Raw genomic sequence first — 26,776 nt, 5'->3', positions numbered from 1 at the left:
AAATATATTTTTATAAAGACTATTGTCATCCTTATTTTATTTAATCTTAATAAATAAAACATAAAATATTTATTCCAAATTAAGTTTAAAAAAAAAATTGTGATGGGTAGAAATGATTAGTAAAATAACTTTTTTCTCTCAGATTATGCTTTATTTTCATATTGTTAAAAATTACTTATATTATAATATATTACAAAAAAATCTTAACATGTTCGTCATTAATTACTAATGGAACTGTTCAAATCAAAGTGGAACTTGATTACAATACAGCACACAAATAATTAAGAAAAAGCAAAATACTTTACATTTTTTTTAAATTTCCTGTTACTTATAATCTATTTACAATATTTAAAAATAAATTCATATTCACAGTTGTATATTAATCTATTTATATGCGTATAAAAATGTTCTGACTAGACTTTATTTAATTGTCCAAATATATATTATTTGTTAATGAAAATTTGTATTATAAAAAATCTGAGGAATATCAGTTTCCGCAGATTTAATCATAATCAAGATCCACTTTACTTAATGTATTATTTATTCGCACAAAAATACGTATATTTATCATTTTTTCTTAACGATGACGATAAAATAAATGTTTGTTATTATTCAATAGTGCATTAATCTCAAAAATTTTGTTCTGTCCGATATTTCGAATGAGATCTAAAATGCTCTTGTAACAATAATTACATTTTAGGAACCGAAACTTAAAAATCATGATAAATAAACTGAATTCGATTAATGAGTACATCAAACATTTGGAATGTTAAAATATTAGTGTGGCTTTAAACTTTCACAACGTTTGTCCAATCTTAAAGATAAGTCTTTCTTCTTTGATCTTTTAACACAAATTAGTCAGTCTTACAAAATAAGTACAAGCCACACAAAATCAACAATTTTATAATAAACTGATAATGACTAATGAATATAAATGCATTTACTTTATCAAAGGCACTTTTGGTGTACATAAATAAATAAATGACTAATATACACAAAATAAAGGAATTACAAATTATGTTTATAGTGTTATTTACAAGATAAAAAGCAGATAAGGCACTTAAACCTTCCAGTAAAAACATTTAATGAATTATTATTTTATAAATTATTAGTAGTAAATAAAATAAAATATCTCACTTTCATGGAAGGTCATTTTAAAAATTACAAAAACCAAAAATAACTATATAAAAAAGGCGTTATTTACATAATTAAATTCATATATACAATATCTAGTTTACATTAAAATAAATTATTTATTCTTAGAATTAACACATTAAAATAGTTCTATAAATTTAACAGAATACTTTATTGTAGTCGTACAATTTACGTTTGCACACTTCCACTTGTGTAAGTGTCGTATATTTTGTTGATGTCGGTTGTTAAGTCTTCTCCACATCCGTTTATACTGGCATCTTTAATGGCTTTCTTCTTAGCAAGCCATTCGACGAAACAGAACGCGATTGTGCCAATCGTTCCTAAAGTAACTAAAATGGCGAGCTGGATGTTGAGTGGCGCATGAGATGAATAGAAGAAGCATGCTGCAGCGGCGACGGACTGAAATAAATTAAATTATTAGCAAACAGATTTTTCATTATATATTACAATAATTAAAAAAGAGCTGTGGAAGAGTTTGAATCAGCAATATATTTTTAATTTAAGTCTAATATGACTATGTGGTTCAGAATATATAAGCAAGTTACTTTAAAGAAAAGTGGCTGACTCTAAGCTATACATTATAATTGTAAAATTTAAGTCTAATAAATTTACCACCAATGAACGAAAAAAAATATGAAGAAAAATCTTGCATTCTATAAAATACCAACCTAATAAAACTTATATGTTATAGAGTAAAAATTAACCATCTAACAAAGGTGCATTGCCAAACAAAAACAAGAGTAAAATCATCATTTCGGAACACCTAAGAATTTAAAAAATGAGTTAACTCACAATAGCTGCACATACTTATGAAGGCCATTATCGTTAATTACTAAGTAAATTTATTTATTTTAAATTTTCAATACACGCATCAAACAATTGGCATTGTCTAATGCACAAAATGGATTGTTATATGAAATCTTCGGAAGCGAAAACAATGGTCCCCTACAAATGATCACCCGGAAGACTAACTCTTGCTTCGTTAAAAGGTTTGCACGTTGGCTAGGTTTATCAGTGCAATAATTGGTCTAAATCAGCCTTTTCTCTTATTCGTCTAAGGAAAGGTATAAGAGACACCACTCGATTTTACTTCAACTCGAGACTCACTACTTGACGAATATAATTTATTCCCAGAATTCCATTGATTTGTAATGATTTCACTTTTACTACAATCAGCTTTAATTCCTAATTCGCTGTGTCTATAAATAAATCGCAAAGAATGGCTGTCAATGTAACAAGAATGACTTAATAATATTAATACTTTTCTCATGATATATTTTATCTCGCATTATCAAAACTGATACAAAACAATTGGGAAGAAAGCTAAACATGTATATATTATAGTTAAAAATATACTTACTTGAGTAAATTTGAAGATTGCAAACGCTGACGTGCTGTTATCGGCAAATGTACCACCCAACGTCGAATAAATCTGTGTATTATAACAAGCATCCCCAAATCCTAGCAAGAAGCTGCACAACATAGCGACATACGGTGATGGATTTATATATGACATATCATCGGTTTCACCAAATGGAGCGTTATTCGGCAAATTAAGGAAGATCAAGAAGAAGCTGAGAATGTGGATGAGATATCCGGTTATCACAATTGGATCTCTTCCCCATCTAGTGGTCTTATTTCCGAATATTCCAAACAAAGCACCCCCTATAATAAACATTTAATATATTAATGTTTAAATATTAATTTAATACATTTTTATTATAGAACATACCAATGACTTCTCCAAGACCGATGAATATTCCTGATAATCCAACTAACTGTTTAGCATTCGGTCCCATTCCATTTGTGAATCCTACACTCGGACTGTAAACACCGCTAAAGAACGACAATTCAATACCTACAATAACATAGTATTATATTAAACATGCGTTTTATTAAATAAATATATATTTAAAAAAATTATAATGTACCAGTATAGAAGAATGTGATGCTTAAGATTAACATTTCTTTGGTACAGAACAATTTTACAGCTCCCCTCAAAGCTTCCATAGGTCCTTGCGGTTCTTCTTGCTTCTCAATCTTCTCTGTATTTCCTACGATTTCAGTTGGTGATACAAGTGGCACGACAGGACGAAGGGAAATCAAAAATCCAATTCCAACGATGCCTAAAGCGATCAGTACTCCGAATATGACATGCCTTGAATCGGCGTCAATGTGTGTCTTTCCTTGGAATTGGAAGTAGACGAATAGATTGCCTAAGAACATGCTGAAAAAAAGCAATAATATTGTTTAATTAAAAATATATGGTGAAGTATTTGTTTGAAATACGAACTCAAGATTTTGAGTAATCATTTTTCATCTATCAAATTTGACATAGTTTTCGTTATCATTTTGTAGTGTTAAAGAGTGATAAACTATTGAGTTTCTTGATTTTTAAAATATAACATTGAGCTCCTTTCTTTAAATAAGTGAATTGATTGAGATTGTAATAAAATTGATAAACAATGTATTAGTAAGGTTTTCTATGTGAGAATGTAAATAATTAATCAGAAACCTATTATTCGGATAATAAAAAAATATTCTTCGAAAACTACTGGTCGGAATAATGCAAAAGCTTAAATCTAAGTTAAATTATTATAAATATTGTAACAAAATTTGATTGAAATCAGTTACATCACACTGGAGATAAAGCTGTCATACACTTAATAAAAAAATCGTGTCTTTAGATATCAAATTCGTTTTCGTACACGAAAAAGATTTATGATAACTTTCTTAATTCACTATCTTAGCAATGAATCAAAATAATGTTTTGGTAAAATGTTGTATAAAAACTAACAAAAAAAGGACAATCTTTGTAAATTATAGTATATTTTTTAAATAATAAACATATCACACTATTTACGCTAAGATATCTAAAAACATAATCTAAATATATACATAAGATCATAATTCAAAGAACAATAGCTAATGGAGTGTGGTTGTTTATATGACGCCACTGGTTGTTATCTATTTAGATTTTTATATATTTTAGGTTAATCAAGTAAAGTTAGTCTAATTTTCAGACATATACTAATTTCTTATAGAGTATATATGCAAAACTTAAAATATTTTCAAATACTATTTCATGATTTTCAACTAAATTTGATTTAAATTACATAACATTTAACGAAGATAAATATTTAATCACCGACGTAGTTTACTCAAACTTAAATAAATGTGACACATCTGATATTGATTCTATTGTAGATGTCAAGTATGTATTTTTAGTTTGACAAATAAGTAGATATAAATTAAATAATTCTTGTACATTAACCATATTAAATAATTACTCAATATAATTGATAAACTTTTGGATATATAATATAATGTAAATTTAAAGTAAGTCAAATAATCCCTTCATACCATAATATTATTGAAGTTAATTAATGTATTATCACGTGTATGTTTAATCTAAACACAAGATAGTAATCCACTCCTGTGAAACGTTTGGATTTATCACATAAGACTTTTTAATATAAAAATGATAAAATCGCTTAACGTTCAAGTTATCAATAGTTAATCTGTTAATGTTACAGTTATAAATAAGATTGAATCACATTTACTCTAACATACATGGTTTATAATTGCAAGCACTTTACAGCTGATAAAAAATATTGTTCGGTATACTGTTGATTGCTGTAACTGTGCAAAAGTTTTGATAATTAAATAAATTCTGAGAAACATACCATTATTTCCATTTATCACACTATGATTATGTAAAAGTAAACATGATTTCCAATCGTGTAATATTGACATTCAATACTGTCGTCTAATGTTAGCTGAATAAGGTCAATGCAATCTGGTGCATGCAATTGATGTGAATTTGCTTTCATATATAAGAATATATATAATCCTTTTTCCTTATACACTAATACCACAACTAATGAATTTTCTTAGAAAATCTTCTATTAAAACATTATTAATTATATAAAATATCCCAATTATTACCTCATCTGTAGCATGGCCCAAAATATTCCAGAGTTCCTTGAGATAGTGGCTGGATCGCTGTTCAACGTCAGATAGTTTCCTTGTCCCGTCCAAATAATTGCCGCTCCGGCTCCAATCATGCAACTGGCTGCATACAATAGCCATGTTTTTGGAAACAGGAACGTCACAATAAACAAACTGTAAAAATAAAAAAGGAAATTATAAAAAAAATGATTACTTGTTTACAATATTTCAATAAAATAACACTGATATGAAAGCATTCAAAAAAGTAATAAAGTTATTTTGTTGTTATCCAAAATGAAGAACAAGGCTGCTGTGAATTGTTTTAAATATATTTTTATTTTACCAATCTTAACCTTAACCTTAATCGTTTACGAGTGTTTTGGTTTAGGTGTATATTTTTATTTGTCAGTTATCTGTTTTAATTAATTAATATAATATATAGGCCATTTGTGTATTCGTCAATATTTTGGAGTGTTGATAGTCTAATTTGTGAAGGACTTTGGATATAAAAAATAATATTAGTCTGCAAAATGAATATATGTATATATAAACATGACAGATCATTGTTTATTATTAAAACGTATTTACTACAAAGTATATTTAACACATTTTTGTACTTATTAAAATAATTTTAAAAGTAGAGTATTTAATTAAGAATAGCATTTCAGTCTAATAAATCGTATGATTACATATAAAACTGTATTTTTAATTATTTATTTATAAATTATATATATTTTCACTATACATTACGAACCTATTGTTAAAAAATATTTTTTAATTTTATTTTTACTGGTAACACTACATTGGGGTTTTCTAAAGTGATCGATTTGACACGGTTAGTGTGATTTTATCTCTGGAGTGAATAGAAAAAAGTATATTAAATATCATAAATGATATTGCTACACAGTTGTATTAAAACTTTATAAATTTATAGAGGTCATGTCATCTACATTTCATACTAACATACACACCCTTATATATGAACTATGTACAGATTAGCGGTCTAAAACTAGTCGGCATTTTACAATCTAGTCTTTCATGCTTAAAGCGTTGAAACCACAGATTTATAATATTGCACTACTGTCAAATTGTTATAAAGCATAATACATAAGTTACATTCCTTTCTATTGTACTGTCATACTTTATAACTTATAAATAAAAAAACTGATAATTCATAGAGCCCGTGTTATATGGTGATTTTAACAAAACCTTGACTTTAGAACAGTATCTAAAAAATAAAAAAAATCGCAAATGTGAAATTATCGCTAATGCGGCCTTGTAACGCTTAGAAAGCGCCAATGCCTAATTTATAGAATATTTGTTTTTTGTTAGTTTTTTTCGATTTTGCGTACACATGTGCCATGTGCGTTAACCGTATGATCTACAGAGAAAGTATCGTTTGAACTATAATAATTAACTCTTCCGTGCGCTTGCTTAGAATTTCAACATGAGCTGCCAATGGATCAGACGTCGAATATGTCGAGGAAATGATGCAACAAATCATGGCCGATGCACAAGTGCATTGTAAATATCGTGGCATTAGAAATGGTTTCGCCATTCGGTAGCATAAAATTGTTTCGTTTAGGGTCGGCGAGGAGGTTGCGACATCAATGTGCAACTAATTGTGAATTTCAGAAATACGCAAAGTAACGATAGGAAAGGCAAGTTTAATAAGCTACTACGAAATAGTTTATAATAATAAAACTGTACAATAGACTGAAGTTAAATTATTTGCTTAAATAGAAGTAAAATTAGATGTGGCGCTAACCTTAATTTCGCCTATAGCTTTCTTATTCATAATCCAGGATGTGATAGTAATCAAATAAGGTGGTGTAATTAGGTATAATTATCAAATCAAAATTAATATGACTTAATGTTATAAAGCAATTCATATACTTGTTCATCAATTCATATAAGTTGACGAGTTTGCAGATTTCTTTATACTATCCAATGATCATAAAAAAATCACGTAAATCAATCCCTATTTTTTTATGTTATTAGGTATGAAATAATATTTAACGTAATAGAAAACTTTTATTGTTCAATAAAATCTTGTTTTCTTTAATTTTAATTAAATAAACCAAACACAATTTTTTTCATGAAATTGAACTATAATGAAAGCTTCTGCAACGCTTTTGATGACTAGTTCTTGTAAATTAGATATTCCCTTATTTTAATTAAATAGCGAGAAACTTCAAGCAGCTAAGGTTGAAAAGTCAAAAATATATTTTATAATAACATGTTACAGTGAATAAGTATTACCAGTGAAGTTATATTTTCACTGGCATTTCAGTGAAATCATATTTAAATACTTTTATACGACTAGATATGTCGATAAAATTCAATTTGACATTTGCAAAAGTACATTTGATAGTCAAACCAAAACCTAACCTAAACGAATTAACATAATAAAAGTTAGTTAAAAAAACTAGTTAGTTTTAGAACTTTTTCATTATTTTTATTAGTTTAAGTTGGGTCTGGTAAATTCGTTAATTAAGATAGGTTTGGGTTTAAACATAAAATGGACGTTACGCAAATGTCGAATTGAGTTTTGTAATACTAGAGCTAGTTAAATTATATTTTCACTAGAAGAAATATATGGCGAAAATGTATTCGCATACGATTTCACTGTAACAGATAGTGAAAATATTTCACTAAAAAATAAACATGCACTGTAACGTATCAAATAAATAAACTTATGTTTCTTTTATGTCTGTTAGTACTCAATTATTTGAGTCAAATTGTTAGATATTTTTAGATAGGAGATTTATAACTAAAGCTACTATTATTCGCCATTAGCTTGTTGAGTAATTTGAAAAAAATATTATAATACACGTGCAATCAAATTTATAATTATGGTTGTCTTCTTATGAGCGAGTAGCGCGATATTGTGAGTGCGTTGTCTTCAATCGTGTATTTTAACACACGTTATACATACAATTAAATAAAATTGCTTATAAATATAATCCTAATGTGATGTATTAGGTGTAAAATATTTTTATGTTTTATGACTTTTCTTAATAAATAATAAACATATTAAAGTGTAAAAACGATAAAGATTACTAGGTAAGATATTTTTAATCTCTTAGATAAATATATAAGAAATATCTATTGGCGTGATCAAAACTGATTTCTATTAATCTCCATTTAAAGCTAAGCGTTCAATTTTGACTGAAACAACTAAATACTACGTTTCAAAAATATCCTTGAAAATGTTATATCATATTAATTGAAAGCATACCGATGTTGTTATTACATTTAACATTTTCCGGTTACAATAACAATACATTTTTTGCACTCACGCAATTTTAGAATCTATAACGAGTTTTATAAAAAAAAATCTACGTGTCTACGAAACAATCTTATGAATTTAACTTTTGACATTTAAACCTGTTAGTTTTAAAGGTCCTGGGCCCGCGATTTAGAGGATCTAATTAAAATATTAATTGAGACAAGTTTTTACATTCCATATTCCACTTGTCGCCAAGATGGTAACGATGATATGTGTGGATATAAAACATATTTTTGACGTAAAACATTTGGTAATTTGAGAAATATAAACTTACAACATCGTACTTTTTACTAAAATCTATAATCCCGACATATTTTACAAACAACCCAATCATATAATCAGTGGTGCGTTGCATTTTCCGATTAAAGCAGTGATTGCGATATGTGGTCCGTGGGTTTTGTCCAGTTCAATTGATTACAATTACAACAACACTCAGTGGTGTTTACATAATAATATCGTATGTAAATCAGTAAAAAAATTGCACATCTAACGCCGCCTAAATATATTAGAACTGTTTTGCAATTTTAGAAAGTGAATGTGATTTTTGCAAATCCTTGACGTCGTTGGCCATTTTTCGCGACCGATCAAAAATGTCGAAGGCTGTATTGGCAATGACTTTTTTATGTATTTGGTAGTCAATGACACTAACCAGTATGTGATCGCTCCTACGATCATAGCAACCCTGGGTCCTATGATACTGATGGCCGAAGGTGCGAGCCAGTTACAGATTGCCAAAACTGCGTAGATGACAGCTAATGATGTGTAGCCATCGCCGGTGAAATCTGGATGATCTATCGCTATACTCTCAAGGATGGTTTTCTGTGAAAATAAAAAAAAAATATTTATAAACATATTATGCAAGAATAGATCTAATTAAAACTAGTTGTCAATGTAACTTCTATAATAGTTGTATTTCTTCTATAATAATAGTCTTTTATAATCATACAAATTTAGTGTCCCATCAAAACATCAAATCGTGTTCCATCAAAAAGTACATAAAACCCATGTGCCAGTGTACGTGATCGACCTTTACTTTATTTCCATGACGCCACATGCTGTTATCTCCACTGTAAATATATTAATTAATTGTATCAAAATATGACAAGTCCAGTAAAGGTAGTTTTAGATTTTCAACTATATGGATATTCGTATAATATTTGTTTATACCATACCAAATTAATTTGAAAGCTCTTAAAATAAAACAATTTGTATACTTGAGCAAGTATACAATGTAGTCCTTCTTTCTCGTAATATACCCCAGTGACTAGTACCGCTCCAAAATCAATAGTCCTTTATGCGCCTTTATTTTGTATAAAAAAATGTTTTTTTATCTATATTTATTATCCATTTGCTAAAAGTTGACCGACAAACGGTCGCAAATCGTATGCCTAGAAAGCAATAAAACTCCTATATCCGCTGTAAATTTGCTTTTGACTTTCTCGGAAATACCTTAAAAATCTTTTAACGGATTTCGAAATAGCACATCACGAACAGTTCACAGTCGTCGAGGAAATGTCAAAGAGTCGAGGTGTTTGGATCTCTAAGCATTTTTTTTTCGAATGTGCGTGCTTTTACAACTTTACGGTGAATTTTTAAATTTATATATATCACTCGGTAATAGTCGTTCTGTATTAATATACATATGATTTTTTGCTGGATACGGAATTTTTAAAATCTTAAAATTTCCAAGATTATATAGCTGTTAAAAAAGCGGTGGTCTGTTGCAATCATCATATCATTTGCCTAACCTAAAGTTTGTCATTTGTTAAAATCCAAAATAATGACACTTCTAAAATAATCGTATTTCAGTTAAAATCAAATTCACTGAATAGCATTATTTCATGTAATCCATATACACTGAAAATTAATTAACAAAAGCATTTTCCTTTTGACGGCCTCACAGCTCAGTAATTTTCACAGCATTGTGCTATGCATATTTTATAAAAAATAAAAAAATTAACGATCACGATAGTAATTAAAATAATTATTACTTACCAATAATTATTGTTTATTTAAATGATATTTTACGGAGAACTAATTGATTTTTGACACTAATTAAATAAATGAATATCGGTAAAAACCAAGAAAAAAATTACGAATATATTCAAATATTCGAATAGTTGGTAACTACGAATAATTAAGAACCATATTCCTATAGTACACGTGTCATACCAGCACGATAGATCAGAAGTATGTCGATGACTAATACCTGAAAGATCTGGGTTTGATATTATTTAAGGCCTATTGTTTTTAAATATCTCTAACATGTCTGCGAGATCTGAATAAGTGATAATAATATAATTATAATTTCGATTGATCTTCACAGATTAGGTTTTCCTAGATTTTCCTTATCTCAAATATGCATATCATGATGAATTATTAAAATAAAATTGAGCTAGGTCATGCATAGTGACATATATTGAGTGTAAGCTGTAATATTATAATTAATAAAGTATATGGCGCTAATATACAGACTGATTTCAGTCTGTTATCCCACTACTTACTTGTAGCTATTGCTTATATTTACACCGTTGTAACACATTGGGTTAACGCCTGACATGTACAACGGAAGATTTACATTAAATTAATTTGTAATCATAGTTCATTAATTAATAAATCGTCTATCATAAGGTTTTTATTTATCAAATTTTATGACAATATATGACCTTTTACCCCTATTTTTATTATTTATATAATTTATTTCTTTGCTTAAAATTAACAAAACGTCTTTGTTTTGGAATAAAATTACAAATCGGCAGTGATGTGCGTGTAAACGATGCTATTCTATTTTTCAAAAAACGATGCTTCTTTTAATCTTTCTTTGTAACATGGCAGTTGTTAAGTCTAATGCATTACAACGGGGTTTACACAATTAACAAATACTAACTAAGTAATGGGACATCAGACTGAAATCAAAGTCTGTAAGTTAGTGACATATTTTATTAATTATAATTATTATCACAGCTTACAACCGATAGATGTCACTATGCACGACTATTTTTTTCATTTATTTGTCACAATATGTATCCGTGAGATTGGGAAAATTTAAGAAAATTTCATCTATGATGATTGATCAGAATTATTATAATATAATACTATATATAATACACTATCAATTTAAAAAAAAAAGTTTTTTCATGTATTGGTATATTTTGAAATTGTTTACAAATGTGTAATTGATCGTTAGGCGCCTATTTAAACATTATTTTTTTGAAAGTTCATCAGTAACAAATGATGGCCATCGACCATTTCTGTCTATTATTATTTAATGCTTGCTTCAAAACGTTTTTGTAATGCGAGGTGGTGCTTGAGTTAAGGTGTTTAATCAATCGTTTTAAGCTTGTTTTAAAAAAAAGGCAACTAAAATTTATTTTAATTTAAAAATAATTCATGTTTTTCTAAATGGGTTTAAAGTTTTTTACTCATTTCAATGATTTATCAACAGTAGTGGACTTGTTGGTAATTCTCACACACTTTACTGCAAAGTCATCACATTAAAACAAAACCTTTATTATTTAAGCGCACCTAAAATTAGGTGACAGGTTTCTACTAGCTTTAATTTTATTATGAAAATAATTCATTTTGGGTTAACCCTATATATAATTTTGGCAAGTTCGTCACCATGTCATATGATAAGAGAAAATCTGAGATTATTTCTATAATATCATACAAACAAACGTCACAACCGCAGATAATTCTTTAATACGAATTTCAAAATACATTTCATATATAGCTATAGAAATTAACTTATATAATTTGTTTCATATAATTTACTAATATATTTCACTTATGAATTAATGTTAAAGTTATTCAAAAATATATTTGTATCGATCGATAATTATCAAAAATTATCTGACATTACCGAGAGACACGTAATCAGATATCGCATCATAATCTTACGTGTTTAACAAAAAGTCAACAAATTACGAAAATTAACCTCAGTGGCATTTCAATGATAATTTGTTGGTCGTAAAAATAGTTTTGTTTTCGCTCAAAAATACTGCAATGTATCCTGTACTGATAAATTCACAATGTTCTGTGGTGATAAGGAACACATTTCGAATAGTTTATCTATTACACACAGCGTAACAAATTGCTATTTTAAGGCATGCGTATGATATAAATCAACGCAACTACCAGGAAGAGCGTTTAAGTTTAACTATTTTAGGATTGAAATCCTCCATTGGACCTCAGTCCTAATCTCCTGACCTCAATGAAAATCTTCCTAGTGCTCAGTAACGTCATTACAATACCACAATTATCCATAAACGTCACACAAATAGAACCGTTTTGTCGTACTCAATACTCCAAACGAGTATTAACAGTCCGCAAGGTGCTTCTGTGTTGATTGGGTATTCAGTACCAGTAGCTGCAGACGAAAGGACCAAAATGAGTCCGTGGAAGAACAATGAACTGCCAATTTGGTGTAGAGTTAAAAAAGTGGTCCTTGTGGGCACATTTTGGATATTTGTCTTTCCACGTCCAGGACAGGTGAACGAACTATGTATATGTTTATAAATGTATGCTGTAATAACTGCTAGCCGAGATGGAAAGTCACTTTTACCATCGGCTGCTTGACGATTGGCCTTATGGTAAAAATCTAAATAAAAAAGGAACAAACGAGACAATCTGTGTCACGAGATGAGTGATATAATCGCGTAATTAACGATGACATACATCGATTTGTTGTAAGGTCAGACGGCAAATATTCAAAACAAAACGATTGAACATCATTAAATGTGATTATCCTAATCACATTTCGGGTTAGTAAAGTGTTAGTAAAGTTAATTAAAATTTAAAATGTTTGTTTAACAATACAAATACTTTCATGGGGTTGAAGAAATACAATATTGTCACATGTGTCTAAAATATATTTATTAATAGATTTTTTGTACATACGCACAATATGCGCCAGGATATTAACACTATAATTTAGATAAGCAGAAGGTCGATTCTGCGTTAAGAACGTTTTATTTGCTTCTATAAATAAATTTATCAATTGCAATTATATAAATTAAAGCTAAAAATAAAATTTAATATCACTTGGTTATTATTGTAATATAATAATAGCTATTTAAATATTTTTCTGAGCAAATCTTCATCCTAACAATAACGTAGTTTATTTTGTACGCGTTTTCTCGCTGCGCTGCTTACATAATATATTTACACAGAATAAAAATCAATCTCCTATTAAATCAAATGTTTAGAATGGCGCCTTTTCATTTTTAATATATGATTTTTATTATTACAAGTGGTGATATAAATAATATTAAAAAATATAAATATAACTATTTTAACTACTATATAAAGCAGAAGATATATTTGCTAAGACAACAAAAACTCTCATACAGTAAACTTTGGCGTCATAAAATTCGCAAACCTGGAAATTATATTAATGGAATGCTAAGCAAACGACATAGTTATAAATAATAATAAAAGTTTTACACACATACACCTACGTAGCATAAGTACATTTTCAGTGTTTGTTCCTAGTAAATCATAAAAGTGTTAAGAGTGACATCATAACGCCACTACGAAAGTTTTATATATTTTTTTATGCACCATATCGATGACTATCTAGAAAATGTTTCCAATCCAACATTTTGTATAAGCAAGAAACGGGCCAGACAATAAAACTATTAATTTAAGCGATAATTAAAGTATGAAAAATAAAATAATTAAGTACGGCTAATTGCCGTACAAATAAGTGATTGATACGCGCTAGGCATTATATTTCATCTTCACTAAAAGTGCCATTATAAAAAAACGCCAATTTAGTATGTCTAATTTGTATAATCTCAACTCGTTTTAAACAAAATAAAATTGTCGTTTAGTAGAATCAATAATAGGTTTGTATTTGAATTAAGTAAAAAATTCCACGAAAACACAATAACAGATATTTATTCGGCATCAGTATTCTGGAGTCATTTTACCGGCCGGTATAATGGAAAATTTTGATATTGTTAACCGGTTACGTCGGTTGGTGTAAAGGACCAGTAAACGCTTTGCAGAAGTTCAAGAATCTCTTTTTAAACTCATCAAACAAGCGTGTCTTTAAAAGCTCAATTATCTATAAATAAATATTAAAAAATATACACTATGCTAATCTAACAAAGAGTCAACTTGAGCCAAAAATATACCACAGTTCTCACGAATTGTTTTTTTGTATTCAGATTACACCCAATGAAAATCAATTAAATGTAACCCCATAACAAACAACACATTTGACACGCCATAAGACATTTCGGCAAATACTTGACGTATATGGTATTGTGACGTAAAATACTTATTAAATTCTCTCATACACACATGCTCTTGATAAACAATAGTCAACTCTGACCCAAGTGCGTGAATACTTTCATTTAGTCGCTAATATAAAAAATAATAACAATTTGAACTGCGCTATCTTTATAGTCTGTAGATTAAGACGTGTGCGTATTGTTGTTAAAGAATTGGATCGAAGATTGAAAGAAGTTAATATACTTTTGGACAATGGACGAAAGTGGACCTGAGTGTGTATACATTCGTCGACGAAAACGAGTTTTGGTATAGTATAGATGTAAGTATAAGTACGTTATGACTTGCAAGTCCCTTTTTCAAGTTTGCTTAAGATGTATCGTACTAGATTCAGTAGCACAATGTAGACTTTTGATTGAGCTCGTGGGTTAATTGTTCATGTTCATGCCTTCAGATTTTCATATTTAATAAAAAGGTGGCATAAGTGCAAATGTCTTGAACTCAATTATAGAACTAGTAGTTTCGCAACATATTTTTTCAATACTATATTTGACCAATTGAATCCTTGAAATAATGTGCCAATATCTTTGAAAAGTTTACTTGACTTTGCCAAAAAATTGAAGATTCCAATTATGGCTTAAGCGTTTGATGAAATTTGGGACACTCAAAGCCTACGCCAAAATATTTTATTTTTGGCAAAACGCTTATGAACAAAACAAAGACACTTTATGGGTCAAGAGAAAAGTATAATAAATATCTTAAATCTTCTTTCTTTGCTCTTACTCATTTTGGATTTGATCCAATGATCTAATAAATGCGAACCAGATTCTTTTAAACTTGTACTGCGTACGTCCAGCAAGGACAGAGTATGGACGTACTTAGGAACTTCCTCATTGGAACGAGATTAAAATTATAACACATAATCGCCGGTCGCAATCTTTTCGCTTTCTGTCGCGTGTTAGAACAACTTTTCAAGGCGAAGGCACTCCTAAGAATAAATTACGCAAAATATTAAAAATTCTTATGTAGATCAGCAAAGAGTTTTTTTGGAGTTGCTCTAAATCAGGACGAGACGGTGGACTGTTGGACTAAATAATTAAAAACCTGCCAAGTGCCTACTCCAAGGGCACACATCCACATATACACATAACTGTAAATGCAACATGTGTGCTTATTTTATTTTTTATTTACAAAAAAAATCTGATTGAATCAAATCAAATCTTAGTGTTATCTCTACATCAATACTACAGTATCATGTATACCAAAAAAGTAAAAATATTGTTTTATAAATCTGTTATTGTAAAAGAAAATAAAGAATATTTGTAACAATGTATTTAACCATGTAAAGAACAAAGAACATATTGACATTATTCACACGCAGAATTATACTCATAGCTGTTAATCGTCACTATCGTAATAAAATATAAATTCAGTTCCAAGAGTATCGTCATTCGAATTGTTGAACATCATGTTGGAATTTCTATCGCTTGTTTCTAAATAACTTTTACTATTTCATTTCGTTAGAATGTTTATTACGTTCTCGTTTAGTTACACAACTACCACGTAAATAAACAGAAAAACTAAGCATGCGCTTATCAGTTCACTAGAAAATTGATCTTGACCTTTTGTAATAGTAACATTTTGTTCGATGCTGATAAAAATTACTTAGGATAAGTTTTCATAACGAATTTGTTTTAACTGTTGAATATAATCCAAAGGAAGTAATTATATAAGCAACAATATGTATATAAATTTCATTTAATTAATTTTTCAATCATAACTTTACGGCAAGCAATTAAATATATTGATACTAAAAATCTGCAATACTTAGAAACTCAAAGAAATTGCTATACCATCAATATTAGCTTTCTACTTGATTCGTATAATTAAAAAGTAAATTGTGGCCTTATTTTTTGACCTGTTTTTCAAAGGGGAAAAGCAAAATAAATAATATAATTATTCACTAAAATCTTAAGATAATTAATGTTTTTGTGTACAATTTGTGCCATAGATAGTATTTAGAGCGTTGTGGATTTTTTAAACCTGAATATATAAATATTTTATTATCTATGGAAAGTTAATTTTTATGGTTTCATTAAAAACAATAACAAAAGCGAATGAAGCGCGTCCGATTCGATTTACGAATCGATCGCGAGAGCATTCATGCGCAACCTCCGATATGTCTATACAGAGAAAATATTTAAATTTACGTATACGTACGTAGCGCATAATGCGCAAACAAATCGGCGACACTCTAGTCTAGTTTTTGGATACATATATAAAATGCAAATGATTTTTTAACGCCGCGTCTTGGGCAATTTCGCCGTGAAAGGTGAAAACACCTGCGGCCATTTAGCGGCGTCACTTTTTATTCAATGTTCGAACTTTGTCGCGTTATGGCCAAGATGTATCGATTTAATTATGTAAGGATCCAGAAAAAAAACAAATGTCACTTTGACGTTTGTGGATGCACGTGAGGTGGGGGGGGCGGATAGACGTCAAATGTCAGATTTGTTTACTAACTTCGATGTTGCCCATAGTCTGGAAGGCCGTGAAGACGAACATGAATCCGAATCCTAGAAGGATCACGTTCAAGAATCGCCGCTCGATCGCCATTTTTGACAGGTGCAGCAGCGGCGCGCGAAGTGAAGGAGAAAATCGAAACGAGCGAACGCAACAATGGCCGAACGCTGACTGACTGGAGGCTCGTCCGTTCGCGGAATGCGGAGGCAACAATCGGCCGAGGACAAATATTGCCGCACCAATCAAGATAACCGAAACGAGGGTGGCGGCTACTCCTCCGGATTCATTACCCCCACCCCTCACTTTTGTCAAGTTGATAGATAAAAATGTCGTTGCGAAATATTAAAAAGACAATCGGATCCTTGTGTGTGAAGATGGCGATTTCGGATCTAGGGCGTGCTAGATAGAAACGATCGATCTGGTCCGGGGTCTCTTAATCGAAGATAATGTTTTAATTATTATTTATTTGGATCAATGGCGCTAAATGGCGATCGATCAGGGTTGCCTATGTATAAAAAATACTGTAATAAGGGGAGATTAAAAATATGATAAAATCCAGTGGTAGATTTATGCACAGGCGGAGGAAACGCTCTCCTCAGGGCCATGGTTGAATTTTTGAAAAATATCATTTTTGATTAATTATAATAGTTTTTATATAGTAATCCAATACGACATCGTGAAAGTTGGATTACTTTCCGTAGAAAAAAAACGTTCGTTTGCACAAGAGCATTCGTTATTTTACAAAATACATCACATTTCCAAGAAGCTCCATATTTGCACTTATTTGTAGCTTTGAGCTTGGTTTCATTTATTGTTTCCTTTAAATATCACAGACAATAATAAAAGGCAATATCGCGTTAACGCGCACACGTGCATTTCTATTTTTGAGGATGGATGCGAATGCACGACTTTTGTATTTATTAGGTGACGAAATATTTTTAGTCCGCAATACGACGGTTAAAAATCGTTAAAATTTGACTAAAAATTTTTTTTCAAAAATATTCTTGTGTTGTTGCGAAAATGCTTATGGCATTTTATATTTATAATATAGTAAATATATTTTGCATAAAATATAATGTGTTTTAGGATCTTTTAAAATTGGTTACTGTAATTATTTTTTCCAGGTTAGTTACAATACTTATTTTGCTTTTTTTTAATTGCAAATACTATTTTTATTTATAACAAATATTTATAATAAGTAGCAAATATTGAAAATAATAGCTAATATTAATTAGAAATAGGATTTTTAGTTTTATAAATAGCACTGTATATATAAAAAATGCAATTATTTAAAATAATATTAATGCATTATTTTATTTTATTTTATTGAATAGTTATTAGGTTATTACTGATAATATTTAAGGATAGTGATTATACATTGTTATAAGAAGAATAGAGAACTTCATAAGTGACTAAATAACCACCACGATATGTATAGGTTGGTGACGAAAGTTGGATCAGTGGTATAAATCGGTTTTTAAAACCCAAACGAACTAGGTTCGAATACCATATTAAAATTAGTGTTTTTCAATTATTGTGTCTATTGATCGATTATCAGATAAAGTTTTCCTGATTGTAAGCTGAAATTATAATATCTTATAATTAATTAAATAGGTATTACTGATTTACAGACTTTTCTTTTATTCTGGTGTCCCACTACTCACTCACTAATTGTTAATTTTATTTAACCGGTTGTAACACAATAGGCTAACGCCTGTCACGTTGTAAGAAATGATTTGAAGCCAAATAAGAATTAATATTTTACCTTTTTCTTTCCAATATTATTAAATTTTAATAAACTGCAAAAATATATGTTGCCTATTGCCTCACTTTTCTAATAATATATTAAAAATAGGTGTAAAAATGAAAAAATATCTGGTTGGAACGTAATTGTTTACATACATAAATTAAAGTTTACGTGCCGAGAATAAAACCAGCTTTAATGAAAAAATTAAGAAGAGTCGATCGAACGTTTCAAAACAGAATACATAAAAAAACTTAAGCGCTAAAAGACAGATCATCCCACCACCTTGTTTCACGAAGAAGCGCCTTTTCATAAATACCTATTGCACAATGTAGATAAAAATTGTCACTCAACGTTTGCAGCATTATTTCTTTTATATCGGATAAAAATGTCTGGAAAAAAATATTTTACCGGCCTAGAGAAATGTTTGTGTCCTACTCTAAAAAAATGTTATATAAGACTGTTTTTTACTTGTATAAAAACTTATAGCAAGCACTCTAAAATAGTAACTACCAACTTATAGAAAATACCAACATTGGATCAAAAGTAAACTAACCATTTACTTTCAAAGCATAACGTTTCATACACAAAACAAATATTTAAATAATTAATTCCTGACAAGTGTACATTTTAGATAGATTTCGATAACTCGAAACTTTGCATTGTTGTGAGTTACTCACTTAATATTTACCTAAAATATTGTTATTTATTTCTTTCTTATAAATAAGTTTAGGCTTTTGCAATTAATAAATATTTTATTTATAATAATAAAATTAGAAACATATATTATAAGAGTCAGATAAGAGTAAATGTCAATCGTCGTGTTTCGTACCATTTATAATTTCTTTGGTTATCACCAAAAAAATTTAGTATGGATTTTAAGGACACTATAACTACAATTATATTTCATTTAGATTAGATTAGATAGTTTACTTTATAACCATTTTTTACTGTTCTATCCTCCATTTGTGAACCTATTAAAAATGTATCATATTCGTTTTTATTTAATATCGTATTTGAATCAAAAATAGTAATAAAATCTAATTTAAAGTTAATAAAATATAGACCGGAAATACACTTTAATATGTTATTAAAATTAGCAGGATAAAAAACATAATAATTGACAAAAATAACGTTAAAATAAAAAGAAACATACACAGCTGATATGTTTTATCAGCCTAATGCTTTAACCACTATTTTTTGGATTGCTAAGCAAAAACGGTAGAAATCTCTGCTTTAAAGTGAGTCACTTTCACACTTATCGACTGAATGTTGCGCAAGGTCAACTAATGCACGTATAAATACTACATTTTCTACATTATCAATAATACATTTACAGTATTTTTCGTTTGAAGAAAAATGATGTTTTTATTCCGTCGTTAAACGTTATCATAATAGTTGTTGATTTATACATAGCTGTTTTTGTTATGCAGTAATGATAATATGAAACGTTAAGAACGACTTTCAGCATCGTTGTCTTACTTGCATCATAATCAATACGAATAGACATTCTAACCTCGCTCAAGAACCTAGATTGATCTATAAACACACTAACTTAATATTCCATATTTTATCAAACATTACTTTTGTCTGAGTATATCAATGCTAATATTTACACTTATTGCTAATTAAAAATCATAGACATAATATTAGCCAATATTTTTAGCCCTCGCTTATCGTCTTCTATCGACTAGTAAATTACTACTTAGTATAAAAATACATTTAACTGCTTCAATATTTTATCGCTTCAATAATTAATTTGATAGGGCCAAGATGATGGCCCTGCAAACCTGTTTTAACCGCTCATAACTAGTTTCCATGTTTTATTTATATATATACTATTAACAAAATGTGAATGATTTAATCGCAATGTTCTATTTTAATATTTTAGCTAATCTTTTACTTTTAAATTTGCTATAGTTTTTCATTCATATGCACTAGAAAGTAATACCATTATCTTGAATACATTTTTTATGTCAAGTTTTAAAAAAAATCTTGTTTATATAACCGATAATATGTTAAGAGCATAAGCTCTTTATAGGTAATTTCTCTTTTTTATTACAAATTTTTATAATAATATTAGCTATGTGCTACAATAATTTCGAATACGTTATGTAAGTTGTATTATAGAATAAATCCCAAGTTCGATTAAACCGGACTAACATAGTTGAAAATTAAGTATAATTATACACACAATAATAAATTTTGTATTGAGCTCATATAAAGCTCTGACGCAAATATCAAGGACTGTATAAATTTAATATTTATAGATACTAGATACGATCCTTTCTAATAAAATAACATCTTCACGTTTATGTTTTATTTTTGTAAGAAACTAGACAGATGTTACATAGTATTATTAATAGATCTGCAATTTATTCAGCGAATCGTCTTTTTGCAACACTTGCTACAAATTCGCAATATAAAATTCTGCTCGGCGTTAAAGTTTTCAGAATTTTAACAAAACCGTTATGAAAGTGGTGATACATTTTTATCATTTCTCGTTTCTTAGCGAATATATATATTTAACAGGGCATTTTTTACTTTTTATCGTGAAAAAGAAGCATTTTAATGTCATTACATTACACATTAATCGTCTTTTATTGGTGTAATATTGACCCGTAAACGATTATAATTGAATAATTCTGACCGGCAACAAAAGTTTGCGATAAGGGACTGGCAATTTTGATGATTACCAGCCATCGTCTTCTCGTGGACATTTTTTATGGCACTTTAATGATAAACATCGAAAGGTCGACGTTCTCAAATAAAATATAAGAACCCTATAAAATTATTGTGTTAAAAATAATAAGAAAATACCGTTCGTTATGATTATAAACGTATTTGTAGTTCAATGTCAATCTTAAATGTGATAATTTGTTCAGCGTAGTAAAAATAGATGTCACTGTTATATTTTAAATAATTTATATCTGAATTAATATTATTTTGAGATTTAATTTAATAATAAAGAAAATATTTTTCATTTTATCTTTTATAATTTAGTCTAGACTTTTAACACTATATTATTGTACAATTAAATTGTAAGAAAATTCGTTAGAAAATGTATCAAACTCAATATATAATTTCCTTTCATCCATAACTCATACAACAAACAAATAATCAAATGAATACTGGAATAATTATGTATAATAAAAATAATTTAAATAATACTTTAATATTATTATTTCATAAATTTAGCAATAAATTACTTAATTACAGAAATCGTAGAATATAATACATATTATTTAAATTAAATTAAGACTATGTTGATCTAACAGGTTGCCCCAATGCGTCACGATAGTCAAAAAACAATTAATAGTATTATTTCAATACACAAAAATATAAAATAAATAAGATTAAAAATAAAAAAATCATTAAATATTGAAAATTAAATTTTACAAACCGTAACAGCTCCTTGTATTTAACATTAAACGGATCAGTGTGCTATGCCAGCATTTTAAGGTTATAGGCGATATATATATAAGGTTATAGGCGATATATATACAGTTATAGGCGAGTCGGCTAGTGCGGACGTTCTGGTCCTAGCAGTCAGCAAAAGAAGACACGTTCGTGATTCTCGAAAACGTTCCGGAAACCAAAACTGAAATTTATCGATGAATAGTTTTATCAGTAGTTTGAAAAAATGCTTAGTGACTTAATTGTTTTCATTGTCCTTGTCCATAGAGCCTAATATATTTACGATATGGCCCTTCACAAAAAAGTTTGCCGATACCTGGCTTAGTCTGTTTAGTTAGTGAATCGTTGAATGCATTTCGCAAAAACCAAATTGTTCATTTATATAATAATTATACGAATGAGAGATTTTATTATGTATTTTTTATATTAAAATAATTGTTTTTTTACAGTCCACTGAACGATCGTCATTTTTTTGCAAATATTAAAATCTAAACAGCAAAATACTTCATACTAAGTTTATATAAAAAATATATGCAGAATTCGCAGATAAAGCGTTTTAGAATAGTGTGATTTTAAAGTGTGATATAGCGTGAGATGAATGTTATATGAACTTAATTGCACGAGTGTGTGGCACCATGTGAAATTTAATGTGTTTATATATAATTTAGAATCTTAGTTAGAATTGTTATAGCATATGTTGTTACCAATTTGTTCTAATATCTATTTATCAGAAATAGCGATGTGCATTCGTATAATATCAGAAGTAAAACACATAGTATTATGGAGACAAAAAATAGACAAGTACATACTACACCCATACCTCGCTATACGGCCGCTCTTTATACGGCCTTTCGCTATAACGGCCCTCTTCAATTAAGGCACGTTTTAGGTTTACGGCCTAAAATGTTTCGCTATAACGGCAAAAAAACTTTTTTCGATGTCGATTTTTTTTAAAATTTAAAAATAGATTTAATTTGCATAATTTTAAAATGAAAGGTGAAGCAGCTAGCGCCGACGAGGCCGCATCTAAGGAATATCCCAACATTTTAAAGGGAATTATTGAAAGAGGTGGTCATAAACCTGAACAAGTGTTTAACGTAGACGAAACTTGGCTTTATTGGAAGAGAATGCCTGATTGCACGTACATTTCAAAAACCGAAAAATCTGCGCCTGGTTATAAGGTGTCTAAAGAACGATTAACTTTGCTACTTGGTGCAAATACCGCGGGTGATTTTAAGCTAAAACTACTTTTAATATATTTGTCCGAAAATCCAAGGCCTCTTAAAGGACTAAATAAAAATCAATTACCCATCATATGGAGATCCAACAAGAAAGCTTGGATGACTAAAGCTACTTTAGAGGATTGGTTCAAAAATCACTTTTGCACAGAAGTGAAAAAATATTTGCGAGACAATAACTACAACAAGGCTTTGCTAATTTTGGATAATGCACCAGGGCATCCTACTAATTTATCCGAACTATCTGAAGATTTCATGATTGAGTACCTTCCGAAAAATACAACAGCTCTGATCCAACCAATGGATCAGGGTGCAATAGCCACTTTTAAGGCATATTACCTACGCCGAACTTTCCGACAACTTATAAGGGAAACCGATGGTAAATCTTCAATTAAAACATTTTGGAAAAACTATAACATCAAGGATGCTGTTGACAGCATCAGCGAATCATGGAAGGAATTAAAATTGACAACAATGAACCATGTTTGGAAAAAATATGGCCAGAATGTGTAAAAAGTACTGATGCAGAAGTTAATTGCCTTCCTGAAATTAGGCATAACATTTTGGATCTAGCACATGATCTCGGCTTTGAAGGTTTGAACGAACGTGATGTGCTTGATCTACTTGAAGCTGATAGGGAACCCCTTTCATATAAGGGACTCATTCAGTTGCAAGCAGAACCGGCATTTGATGAAGATACAGAGCCTTTTGTATTCAAACAGCTAACATCAAAAAAATTGTCAAAAGCTTTTTCCTATTTCGAACAAGGAATAAACATCTTCCTTGAAAACGATCCTGACGTCGAACGTAGCGCTAAAGTTTCTCGAGGAATTAACTTAGCCATTAGCTGTTATAAATCACTGAAAAACGAAATAGACAAGAAGGCAAGACAAACAACGTTGGACAATTTTTTTAAGCCAGGCCCATTCTTACCAGCGAAAAATTATGACGACAGTGATCTGCAGGTTACCATTTCTTCATCGTCTTCAGATCAAAGCCATTTTAAAAAAAAAGATGTATGTATTCATACACATATTTTATGTAACATGAAGTTGTTTCATTTTTGTTTATGGATTATTGTTGGTTTTTGGAGTCTGTTATTATTTTATGTACAAATGTATGTACTTGTTATGTATGTATTTTTGATTTAAATGAAATAAAAAGATAAAATGCATTTTAAATGATAAACCATGTTCCATATTTAACAAATTTGGAACCGATCCCATTGAATTTGTATGAATTTGTATTAGAATAATTGATTCGTTATACGGCTTTTCGCTTAGCGGCCAAGTTTCGTGGAACGTATCTAGGCCGTAAAGCGAGGTATGGGTGTATACTATATAATGGAAAGAGAATTTTGTACAGATGTGTAATATGTATAATCATTGCGTTTTTTGTAGAAAAAAAAGTGCAGAAACTCAAATCTTATTAAGAAAAATTTAAATAAAATATGCTTTATCTTTTTTATGTGGGACACGATTAAACGAAAAATCAAACAAACAAATAGGAACATACAAAAGAAAAAAATCCTAAAACACAATTATAGTTCAAAAATGTTCATAAAAAAATACAAAGTTTTGTCAAAATATCGTTTGACAAATTGTTTCGATTTTTATTCCTCGATGGCTAAAAATCCAATGTCCCGGGACGTGACTCAAAACTGTTGATATTCCTAGTGTCTGGAGAAAGTATGGTTTTTCAGAAAACTTCTCAAAAACAAACGACTGACCGTTTTTTTTCTTTTGAATAGCCCCGCTATCTATTTTTCTTAGAAAGCAATTTTAAGTTTTGTTTCTGAGAAACAGCGTTATCTCATATAATTATGTCACAATGAAATAATCTGTAATTAGGCAAGTTTTAAAATACTGCCCCTAACGTGCGTGATATACATGCGACTTTATGAATCATAAGAAAAATGTCTCACACATTACATCATTAATAAGCGACTAAATAAAACCACCAACGCAAATTGCTTACGCCTTTTGCAAAATTACATCAACATTGGCGTGATGTTCTCGAAAGATTAACAAAGAAAAGAAACTAAATTTGCCGTTTCGTGGGAAATCTGATGAGTTATATAAAAATAGCAATGAAGTTTACATAGAATTTGTCGAATGCTTGGGCCTATATGAAAATGTTACAAAATTACACCTTTATTGAATAAAAAGGAAACCAACGTTTATTGCATTGACAAAGAAATTTAGCACAAATTATAATATAATTAGCTAGATTATTGATTGATATAACAAAAAATGCAAAATTCTTCTCGGATATTATGGAAACCATTTCTGACATCAGCCACAAAAAACTTAATTTAATTATTCGATTTATAAATACGTATACTAATAATGTACATTCATTAATACAAAGCGTTTTATAAAAATTTAAACAATATGAATTATCTGCACCGCAGTATTATTAATTGAACAGTAACATAAACATTTGAGTCTCGGTCAATTTTTACACTTTATAAAAACATGTAAATTAGTGACTTCTTATAACTTTTAACAATAGCTCTATTGTATACAATACAGCAAGATCAATTCTTTCCATAGCTTTGATATCACTATGAATATCTAAACTATAAAAAAATAGCTTGATTTACAAATTCAAAGGACTGGTGAAAATAAAGATTTTAATTTTAATGAAAATTATTTGTTTATATTTGTTTTTTTAATTAAAATGAAAATTATAAACATATTTGTTCTTCTGAAGTGATGTAAACTATTTTCTTGTTCTAGGTATTTTCTTATTCTATTTCTCTTGGTGATTGCTTGGATTAAGCACTTCGATTAAGCAAATTTTTACGCATTAAGCCTGTGTTAAAAAGTTTTAGCTTGCTTCATTAATATTTTATAGAATCTTCTATTCCTGATTTTTATAGATTTTTTCTCTGTTTTAGTACAATTTGTTGCTATTCTTTTCTTTGTACAGTTCCACTTGTTGAAGTGTTTTGCTCTACAGACATTTTCTTCTCGTTTAGTTATTTTGTGCAATTGCTAGTATACATTAATCATCGTACAATTCTTGTTTCTTTCTTATTGTGTGTTCTCCGAGGACTTTTTTGTCGCTCTGCACAGTACATGTTTGTAGGTCTTGCTAGTTGTCGTTGTTAAATCTATATTAAAGGGCATTTATAATTTCATCATGTTATGGAAGTCTTAATAATGACTATCCCAAGACGATCGTGCGCAAGAACACTGTTCTCACGGAAACTGC

General features: G+C 29.2%; 1 protein-coding gene across 1 annotated transcript; it reads right to left on the bottom strand.

The window, feature by feature from the left end:
* Positions 1–129: 129 nt before the first annotated feature.
* Positions 130–17,331, bottom strand: LOC148227200 (UNC93-like protein MFSD11). Its single transcript, XM_088202910.1, has 7 exons — positions 17,159–17,331; positions 9,048–9,217; positions 5,104–5,280; positions 3,087–3,382; positions 2,888–3,013; positions 2,516–2,820; positions 130–1,554 (listed from the first exon to the last, which is right to left on the bottom strand). The coding sequence occupies exons 1-7, from the start codon at positions 17,249–17,251 to the stop codon at positions 1,324–1,326; spliced, it is 1,398 nt and encodes a 465-aa protein (XP_088059036.1). The 5' UTR covers positions 17,252–17,331; the 3' UTR covers positions 130–1,323.
* Positions 17,332–26,776: the final 9,445 nt, after the last annotated feature.

This window comes from Plectrocnemia conspersa, unplaced genomic scaffold, assembly GCF_051122295.1.
Source record: "Plectrocnemia conspersa isolate PC_06_02 unplaced genomic scaffold, ASM5112229v1 ptg000013l, whole genome shotgun sequence".
NCBI classification, from domain to species: domain Eukaryota; kingdom Metazoa; phylum Arthropoda; class Insecta; order Trichoptera; family Polycentropodidae; genus Plectrocnemia; species Plectrocnemia conspersa.
Note: the sequence above shows the minus strand (reverse complement) of the source record. Positions and strands in the feature narration are given on the sequence as shown.

Bases quoted from the DNA above. Each gene is read 5' to 3' on its own strand.
- LOC148227200 (XM_088202910.1), bottom strand. From the start codon at position 17,251: ATGGCGATCGAGCGGCGATTCTTGAACGTGATCCTTCTAGGATTCGGA. The intron at 9,218-17,158 runs GTTAGTAAACAA...TTATTTTCACAG, and splicing joins AGACTATGGGCAACATCGAA to AAAACCATCCTTGAGAGTAT. The intron at 3,014-3,086 runs GTACATTATAAT...ATGTTATTGTAG, and splicing joins CATCACATTCTTCTATACTG to GTATTGAATTGTCGTTCTTT.